Source organism: Xiphophorus hellerii, chromosome 3 (genome assembly GCF_003331165.1).
Source record: "Xiphophorus hellerii strain 12219 chromosome 3, Xiphophorus_hellerii-4.1, whole genome shotgun sequence".
Lineage (NCBI taxonomy): Eukaryota > Metazoa > Chordata > Actinopteri > Cyprinodontiformes > Poeciliidae > Xiphophorus > Xiphophorus hellerii.
In genome coordinates, this window is record NC_045674.1 from 10,480,879 (window position 1) to 10,491,597 (window position 10,719).

At 36.6% G+C, this 10,719-nt stretch overlaps 1 protein-coding gene across 1 annotated transcript; it reads right to left on the reverse strand.

The window, feature by feature from the left end:
• Positions 1-2,711: 2,711 nt before the first annotated feature.
• LOC116717837 (uncharacterized) lies at positions 2,712-9,067 on the reverse strand. The gene is made up of 6 exons (XM_032559472.1): positions 8,781-9,067; positions 8,212-8,277; positions 7,303-7,668; positions 5,862-6,101; positions 4,507-4,606; positions 2,712-4,215 (listed from the first exon to the last, which is right to left on the reverse strand). The coding sequence occupies exons 2-6, from the start codon at positions 8,261-8,263 to the stop codon at positions 4,155-4,157; spliced, it is 819 nt and encodes a 272-aa protein (XP_032415363.1). The 5' UTR covers positions 8,264-8,277; positions 8,781-9,067; the 3' UTR covers positions 2,712-4,154.
• Positions 9,068-10,719: the final 1,652 nt, after the last annotated feature.

Below are 10,719 nucleotides of genomic sequence, written 5' to 3' on the forward strand. Positions count from 1 at the left end.
TGGGACCTAAACATATGTGAAAACTGAACAAACTTTGCCCAAAACTGTGAAATCAAATGTTTTTAATGAAATCAAAAACGGGGACGGCAAAACGGCTCTACAGTGCCCCCTAAACTGAAATAAGCCATATAGAGATCTGGTTCAAAGATATATTCCTATCAAGCCGAGAAAGTACAGGAAGGCGGCCAATTTGGATTAAAGGCTACTTTTGATGTTTACCCACCTTGAACTTCGACAAACTCTTCATAGGGTTTTTGAGATATTGGTTTCAAATTTGGTCATTAAGCAGTTGGTATTGTTTTTAATGTTATCAAAAATAATTTTAACATTTTAAATGTTTCTATTTGTAGTTTTACTTCACTGCGCAATATATTTTTTTATTTCACTGTAATTGTTTTTTTTTTTTTAAATGTCTAGTATTGTCATTTTTCACGTTCAATGCAAAACACTTTGTTTTACTCTATTCTGTACGAATCAGGCTCTCCAAATAAAGATTAAGTGATTTTTAGCGAGGGTAATTTTTCATGCGTCTTTAGAGAAATTAATTTCACAAAGAGAATGAATCCAAACCCTTACTCCCTTCACAGTGACAGCTTTATGACTAAAATCTTGCAAACATAATTACTTTCCTGTCAGCTGAAGTGCTGATTAGACACTGTTATCCTTCTTCACAAGTAGCGATGATGAACAGTTTATATATCCTACAAAACTCAGCATGTTAGCATCATTAAGTTCATGTAAGCATGATGTTATTGTCTGTGGCTCACGGTTTTTCTTCTGTTGAAGATTTCATGGGAAGCTGCTAAAAATACAAAATGTTTTTATTGCCAGAAAAACACTGAAACACTTTATTCTTCAAAATGATTTGCATTGTCCCAATATAATTACATTTTTTCCTTCAAAACTTTTCAATTCATCTTCAGGAAAATGAGACGAACAAATCTAAATACATATTAATCACATTTCTATTTTCAGTGTGCTGACAGAAAGTTTGGGAGTAAACAGGAGCACAATATAGCAATCTGTCATCTTCAAACTAGCACTATAGTATAACATGTTGTGGCTCTGTGCTGATTCCTTACTCTGTGGTGTGACTGTCTGTGACATTAGCTCAATGTTTGCAGATTGGCTGAAAATATTTCGTTAGGCTCTACAGTCTCCAGGGGAAACATGTCTGGTCTTTAAAGCTGCCAAATATGGTTCCTATATCTGAGATAGACAGACTTTATTGTCATTCATACATTTATAATATACATATTGAGTGAAATTTTGTTGCAAGGCTCAATTAAAATAAATAAAAAAAAACAACTAATAACCAAGAAAGGAAGACAATAAAAAAGATTTATTTTTTGTATAAATTATCTTGGTACATCTCCAGCTTGGGTTATGCAACTTTTAGGTTCACCTCCACCTGATATGTGAGCTTCCCCTGCAGCTCCATCTGTAACCTGCTGGGAAGCAAAAGAAAGGCAAAGAAACAAACAAGCAAAAAAATATATAATAATAAGACATCCAGAAATGGGAAAATAGATTTGTAGCAAAATGGGATTTAACAAAAAGCTGAAGTGTGCATTAGAGAAACAATTTACTGTTTTTTTGACTGGACATTATTGCAGATAGGAAGCAGACTAACATTCTGAAGCTAAGATTGCTATTAAACACATTTTCTTCTGATTTTCAGAATATTTCATCACTTTCTGCTCAGCACCAGGATACGCCCTCGGGGACCTGAAGATCTTATCTATCACATCAGTTTAAAGTTTGGCAATATTATAGAGTTTTTACTGAAAATGCAGCAATTTTTCTGTTAAATTATAAAACATTTTTTTCATAAAACATGACTCAGCTTCAAAAAACTCCAAAGTTATTTCAAAACTTTGATGACAGTTGTTTTGTTCCACTTTTCTCTCACACCCAAGAAAGCGTGTCCCGCACTTGACCTGTCTGGTTCCACTTCCTTCATGTGGCTCGTTGGAGCTCACCAGAAACAATGCTGGAGGTTAAAAGGTTTAAGTGCAATGAGTGGACTGTCAAAATAAGGTAGAGCACGATGTGTCCAGTCTTGTTTTTGGACACAACTCTGCCATTTCTGGATCGATACCAAGAATGCTTTGTTCAGTTTGTAGAGCAAAAACCAAAACTGACAGAAAACAAAATGAAAACTGAATTCACAGTGTGATTATAAAATATTGAGCTGCAGCCAATGGTGGGTTGGACGCAAAAAATAAACTCAGGATTCCTGCCATAAAGTTTGAAAATAATTTTTACCATAAACCTTTTCTGCATGGAAGTCTGTCACAACCCCAATAATGCACTTCTAATTTGTATATTCATGAATAAACTACAAAATACCCTACAAAATAGCCATTCACTGCAAAAACATAATATCTCACCAGGTATTTTTGATCTAGTTTGACTTTATTATTATTTCACTTATAATAAAGCATTATTCCCTTGTTATAAATGTAATAATCTGACATTAGAACAAGTACTTTCACCAATATTAAGGAATTTTTAAAACAACTCCTGAAAAGTTACTAGTAAGTTAGTTTTGTCTTATTTCAAGTGTACTAAGATATATGGACTAGAAACAAAAACAAAAATACTTGGTAAGATTTTATGTCTTCTCAGTTTTGAACCTTTTCACATTTTGTCAATTATTTTTTTATTTATTGCATATATTATGCATTAAATTTATATGTGCCATCACAAAGACATATTTTTTTTTTATTATTTAAAGGTGCATTGTGTTCCCTGTAGTTTGAACTTTGCTTACATACATCCTCATTTTGTCCAATACAGATGAAACCAGTTTGCCTTGTAGAGCTTTAGTGGCATTTCTTCTTTTGAAGCTTCAAGGCAGGAACAGCTGAGGTGTTGGCAAACAGGCCCCTGATTGCTTCAACAAGAAATTGCATCAGAAACTTATGTTAACTGAGTCATGATTTAATTAAGTCTGAATAGAGATAATGTTTTATCTCTATTGATATGCTTACTCAGCTTATGAACATATCAAGGATCCGTTTTTTATGGTTGCTCATGAAAACAACATCAAACCTGACCCCTGATGTGGAATATAAGATGTAAAACAAAACAAAAAACTAAATCAAGCAATGGATGTTTTAAAAGTCAGGTCAGTGGTGCAGTGGTAGATGGTGGCCCCAAATTAACGTTTGTTAACAGGATTTCATTTTGATTCCATTTTGAAATTTTCACATTTTTCTTGACTCAGATAGCAATATTTTTTGAAATAATAAAACAACAAAAACAAAAAAACACCAAACATTTGAGACGTTTGAGGACAAAGCATTTACCTCAGATTCCACACAATAACACAACACATGTTGGAGTCCTAGTAAAAGGCTATTTCACAGCTTTTTTAGGCATCTAGTCTTAACATTTTAAATCTGTAACACACACACAGTTTCTTTGAAGTACAATTTGTGATCCTTTACTCTGATACTTTGTGTTGATTTGCTTAGTTTTTGAATCTCTTCCTGCCCCTCTGCCCTGTATTTTGAGCATAAAATATTCTAAAAAGCACTTCATTTTACAAAATATATTTCCATCTCTTAGATAACGCAATAAGTGTTTAAATTTAACTACTTTTTTATAGTTATCTAGACTTAAAAAAAGATCAAATAAATTTCCAGACTTCTCCAGACTTTTCATAAATGTGTAAGAGCCCGGCATTGGGCTAGATCTGCTTTTAATGAAGTCTTTTTCAATTGCTTTTGCTGCTTAGCTCTAAATGTGTGTGCATGTAAGTTGAAAAGTGAACCCTGGAAATGAAAGCAAATGAGACGAAATCTCACTTAAGCATAGATGAATATCCAAGCATCCTATTCTTTCAGACTTAAATTTTGTTAAACTTCATGTAATACATTTTTTATGCAATTTACTGACAGCAAAACATAAAAAAATAAAATTAAACATGGCTAAAAAAAAAACATTTTCAGGCAGAGCAGGAGGCACTGGGAGCCGAATATCCACTTGTACATATTTTCTATATTTGTCTGGAAGCAGTTCACTCTTCACATTGTTTCCATGCAGTGTGAGGTCATACTGCTCACAGGACAGGAAGTTTCCACCCTGATTGTGCGGCCCGTCCACTGTTCTCCTCTGAGACTTTTTAGCAACAGCTCAGATCTTTTTTAGATTGTGTCGTCTGTGTGTTCGTACAACCTCTCTCCCATGTTATTCTCCCTGCGCCTCCTGGAAAAAAGTGTTCAATTTAGATCAAACAGCAGTGACAAACTGTGAACAGACTCAAGTAAAAAATGACAATTGTTTTGTCAGCAGATGCAACCTGGCCTGTCATGTTGCATAGCGTGTGGGAGGATGCCATGTCGTATTTTTTCTGTTTCACTCTGCCCGTGCTATTATTGTTTTTTTTTCTCTCTCTCTCCTTCTCTCTCTCTCTCTCTCGCAGCATTGGCTTTATCTTCAGAGCATAGCCTGAAATAAGATTTGTGTCTGACATAATGTTTGTGTTTGGTACTCTACCTCCACAAGAGAAATGCCAGCACTCCTCCACACACCAGCAGCAGGAGGACAAGACAAACCACAGCCGCCGTCGTCCCTCTGCCCCCACTTTCACAAGGTGCTATGAGCCACAGGAAGAAAGACAAAAACACCATGAAAAGGGAAAGCAAAACAAGACATCTGACATGTCTCCTCTAAAACACATGAAAGGTTCACTGTAACAAGTCTGTAGACTCGGTAAAACAGAAGAAGATAACAGAAAGTGCCCAGACAGCCTTTGGATCATCATGCTCTTTGGAAGACAATTGCATTTGTCTCGCCTGTTTAGCGGCTTTGCAAGCGGCAGCAGCTCAAGCAGCGACAGTGATTTATTGATCACACTGTGGAAAATCCTTTATCAGAAAAACAGCACAGGAGATACAATACGCAAGAACAAAGTGCAACCAGGATGCTCAGACAGACACAAGGTAGGGAGTCAGATGTCGGAAAATCCATGAAGCAAAAAGAGAGGCCGACTTTAAATAAGACAACAAACACATTTATATTTTCTGTGATCTTCCTGTTTAGGTAGTAAAAGTAAAAGTAACACTTTGTAAAGCAACTTCTATTGTATTAATATGATTTCAGCCTTTTTACATTTGGTCCCTTTACAACCACCAGGTGGTATTTTGTGTGCCAGACCAACACAAAATGTTATTTATTCTGAAAAATACAGAAATTGACATAAATAGATTTCAAAATGTAATAAAACAATGAATAAATAAGGTAAGTGAGGCATGTATTTGTATTCAGTGTCTGAGAATCAACACTATCTATTGCTGTAATTTCAGCTGCAATACATAGTGAGAATATCTCACTTTGCACACATACATCATATTCAATGAATTAGAATAAAGGTCCCAATGAGTCTCGTTTGTTAGATTAAATGTGCCTGTTCAAAAATAGATATGTATAATAATAATACATAATAATAATATGTAGAGAAGGATATTTTGTCCATTCTTTTCACTTCTCCAACTGAGAGATTTAACTTTCTTTCATGTGCATCACTTACTATCTTCCTAATTGTGTGTGGTTACATAATAAATGTGGGGATAAGAATCTAATAAAAAAAAATGCTCCACTTATATTAATTTTACAGGAATTTTTAAGGGTATCAAAAACTTATTAAAGTTTAAAATTTAATTTCTTAAAGTGATTAAAGAGGCAATGACGCTCATACTTAGGCATATATTCTACACCCCATTGTTGAAGTAAAACATCTGACTAGTGCAGAAGTAAAACTAATACGTTCACTGATTCAAACTGCATTTAAATATTTGGAAAGGTCAGAGAAGCACATCATATGCATCATATGCGTGAATGTATTCTCGTACCTGCAGTGTACGTGGCAGAGCTGTATCCCAGCTTGTTGCCAACCATGCAGGTGAAGTGACCACAAATGGGAGTCATGGTTACAATCAGCATGTCTCCATCCTTGGAGACTTTTCCCACCTGCTGGGTGATGGCAGCTCTCTCGTGCAGCCAGCTGAAGCTGGGGTCTGTCCCCCACGCCTCGTGGCAAACCAGCAAGGAGTGAGACACGTTGATGCTGACGGAGACATGATGAACTGCCTCTGCACAGACACAGAAACTGTGATGAGGTCAAAAATGATGACAGGCAAGTAGGTAAAACTGAGAAATAGATGGAAACAAGAGGTATGAAGTGCTCTGCTGTGGGTTTCTATCTACTATAGAGCAGGAATAATGGTACACGCTGTCAAAGAGGGTCCAAGACAAAGAACCTTGAAAGACATTTAATGCTGTCAGGAGAGACTGGCTCAGATTCAAAGCCAATAATGAGATCAGAGAGGGAGGTATTAAGTCTGAAAATGGGATGAAGGGAAAACTGAAAGCTGGAACGCTACAGTGAGAGAAGAGTCATCTGGAGAGACACAAACAAAAAGGAGAAACAGGAGAACAAAGCCTTTGAGAAATTTAATTTCAAGTGTTACATTTTTAAATGAGAAGAACACAACTAATTCTGGTTTGAAGTTAAGGAAAATTCACAGCACTATTGAGTCTGCTGAATGTAAAACTAGAAAGTCCAAATTATCACTTCAACTGCTTTTATGCAAAAGTACAAGAAACTGTTGCACTTTAATGGCTTCAACATATTCTGACCTTTCTGAAGACAGTGAAAATGTGATGCACTCCCATAAAAGACTGTAGCCACTGACTGTGCAAAATGAAGTAATCTACAGGCTTTAAATGGCAAATAACAGATAGACCAGAAAATCAAATTTGGGACAATGACATTTTCTTTCAGTTTTGTCAGAAAGACTAATTGTATTTAATAGGCTGGGTTGCATTCATGTGAAAACTTTATTTGAAGCTTCTTTGAATTTGCTGGTGAAGATCATTATTCATTTGTTTCACATTTAGAGAATAAATGTGTTTTGACATGTGAAACACATTTGGAAAAATGTTTTAGGCGTGGCAACAAGAATGTAAAACACATGGGAATGTTAGAGTTACATGAAATAAGTGGAAAATTGTTTCACATGTGAAAAGTTTTCTTTCATTCACATGTGGATTGTTGTCTTCACTATGATACATGTGACCTTATGTGAATTGTATGTATTTAGTTAAATATGGGATGCAAACCTATAATCATATTTTTTTTAAATACACACCCTATTGACACTTTTTGTTAATGTAAAGCCAACAACAATAGTATTTGTTTTAAAAACGGAAGGTAACTTGGACCAATTCAGTGCAACAAGGTGACTATAAAGCATAATTAATGTCTTCTAAATGTCGCGTATCATTCTGTACCGTATTCCCTGACGATGCAGCGTCCGGTGGCATTGGCTCCTGAGCGATCTATCACAGTCACTGAGTACTCTCCGCTGTCTTCTGTGCTGTATCTGTTCATCTCAAGTGTCGTCTCCTGCTGCTTCAAACTCACTTGCACATTTGGCCTTCCACCAGAACACTTTGGGCTTTTGGCAGGACACGTAGCCAGCGTCACTTTGGTCCGATCATGTCCAGTTTCAGGCTCCCGTGTCCACGTTATCATGGAAATCTCTTCCCTGAGATTCTTCTCGATCCGAGCTGTGAGAACCAGCTTGGAGCCTGGGATTACGTGGACAGGCTGCTCATTCAGGATGTGAATTGACATACACCAAAACCTACCTGGCACTGAGAAAAAGAAGGGGGGATTTGTTACTGCAAGCTCTTTTTTGTCTGTTTTTCTTATTACATGGAGAGTAACGTTCACAAAAAAACATACCATGATGCAGTGAATCGATCTTTATGCTACAAATATGCATGGATGCAAGGCATATACTGTCTGTCATATAATTTCAGGCGATGATTTATGGTGCATGTCATCCATGTGCAATCTGATAGCCATCAGCATCCTGATGTCTGTGTCAAATCCTGTTAAGACCGCATGCATGCACTACAAGAGCTATTAATCATTTGTCTTAACCTGATCATTAGACTATGGAGGACATGTAAATAACAGAACTGAGGTTACTAATGCAAGAGGCAGCTAGCAAGAAGTCTTCCGTTTACGTAAGAGTGCAGAATTTAAAGTTTTCCAACTTCTGTTTTCTCTGATGATGATAAAAGTATTCTGCTGCCACATCATGCAGAGAGACTTTCAAAAAGTATCTTAGTTTCCCTCGTTAAGTTCAATCAAAATAATACGGATGATTACTAGAACAAAAACAGTCTTACACAACAGAAGAAGTGGCAAAACTTTCCAGCATCGGAGACACTGCAGATCCATAACACCTGCTGGTGCTGAAAGAAAGCAGACAGAGAGGAATTTGTCCAAAACCTCAACAGGAACAGCAGTAGCTCGCCATTTTCTCTCTACTCAGGCAGCAGGGGAGCCAAAACAGCAAAAATAATAACATCACCTCCAGAGAAAATATAATAATAATTAAGGCAGTGTTCACCACCATAACAAGTGGAATACAAATGCTCAGTACATGCTTCTTTTTCCTCCCTGAATTTTATTCTATTTTTTTTTGTGTGTGTGAGGAATCCAAAGAAGTGCAGCACAAAAATTAGGAGCTGGAACAAAACAGAGACCATTCTGCTGCCAAAAACTTTCATTTAAAATAGAAAGTGAAAACACATGAACCCCTGAAGCACAGTGAGCAACAAAACACAGGGAGGGAAAACACTGATAACGGCTCAGGAACACAACCTGCATCCCATTAAATACATCCAAGAATTTTCTCCTGTCATTTACAGAGAATTTAACCCAACAAAACCAGCAAGAGAAGGATTCACCTTACCAATGGAAAGATGAGGCGAACAGTACCGCAGAGGTTTTCACTCTGTGTTCTCAGAGTGTTTAAGAGGAACACAGTTCAGACTGAAAATAGATTTATGGCCCCAAATGAAGCACCTCCGGAGCGCTTTCGGTTACATAATAAGGGATGATTTCTCTCAAAAACAGAGAAAAAGAAACCTCTTGTCTTTGCTGGCTTGTTTGCTGTCCAGTCAGTGTGTGTTTTGCAGCCGTCTCTGGTTTTAAATCTGCTTCCTTCCTCTTTATACCCCACCCCAGTGTTTCTGTACATCCAGTCCTTCCTTCTTCTTTTTTGTAGTTTTTATAACCAAACTTTCAACAGTAAAAAAAAAAAAGAAAAAAAAAATCCCCCTTCCACACCCTCTCCTACTCTCTCTTCTCTGCTCCCCAACATTCAGTCCTTCAACAATGCAGCATGTTCAGCTCCGGACATTCATGAAACTTGTGTTGTAATTTTTGTAAACAGAGATAAAATGTGAAAGTATTCTTTGGATGAGGAAAAGACAAAGTGATCTTTGTACTCTGGACCTCTTATTCTTCACAAAACGTTTATGGCTGCAGACACAGTACATTGTCTTTATATTGTAAAGCAGAAGCCATAGAGGACATGATTTATTCTATTCATATTTCTTCCAATTATTGTTACTGAAAAATATCTTCAGGCATGTAAAGGGAAATGCCTACAGTTTTGTTCTCTGGGAAAAGTTTAGGGGAATCACACAAAAACTGACATTTGATTTCATTTTATTGCAACACTTTAACCTGTGAGCTTTACAACAGCAACCAAACTAGCTTGATTACCCAGCTATGCATATATTTTACACATCCAAAGCATAAAGTATTCAGAAATTTATGCAAATGCTCCTCTCCTTAGGAGGGACAACCTGCAGCTTAGATAAAAATGATGTAAAAGTGGTCATAAATCCCTCAGCATTTTACATATGATTTATGAATAATCACAGTAATCACAGCTGTGGCTCCCACAGAGCTCTTTGTCCACAGAGGAGTGTAGTTAGCAGGAATTATCCAGTGGGTGGCACTAATCTAACAGATAAAGGACATAATCTCTTTTGGTCTTTATACAAGCAGATATCACAAATATGAAAGGAGAATCCAAATGCTAATTAAGCAATGTTAAATTTTTGGTTCACACAAACACATCATGGTACAAGTGAGTGGGAAAGATTAACATAAATATAGAAATAACAAGTAGAAAGGTTATCATAAATATAGATTCCAGATTCCTGAAGACCAGAAGTTAGTAGTTGTGGGTATTGTGCACCAAGTGGGAGGCACTGTCAAAATTTCTTTAGCCTAATTACCAGAAATCTCTATTTTCGCTTCCGTTCTCTCTAAGAGAAAAGGATAATATCCCTGAGGAAACACCAGTCCAGTTCCAGATTGAACCAGTATATGTTCAAACTGGTAGGTGAAGTCCTAATTATAGTGCTAGTTGTAATTGGAGTCTCTACAGTGACACATAGAAACCAAGAATGAGTCATCCTAGGAGTTTGGCTTGGAGGATTTTCAGCCATTTGGAACAATTTCAGGGTTACTGCCACCCAGCTTTGAATCAGATATGCTCAGCCCTGAGATGCAGGGACCTACTACGTGGAAGTGGTCAGCACCACTTTCTCTTGCCTGACCTAAAACTCCAGATCAATACAACTGAAGTGCTTTGATAAGAGATAAAGAAGTGCAGTTCTCCAAGAACAGCTTTATTTTGTATTAGCTTAGAAAACTTGAGTAACGTCTTCCTTAATTTTATCAATCTGTCTTTTATTCTTGTTAATGCTACTTTAATTATTTAGTTTTTGCAACTCTTGTTTAAAGAGTAAATGTTAGAAATCAGCTTTGTAAAAAAATGAGAGCAAGAGACAAAGCAGAAGTGGTTTTCACAACATCAGAAAAACATGTGATTA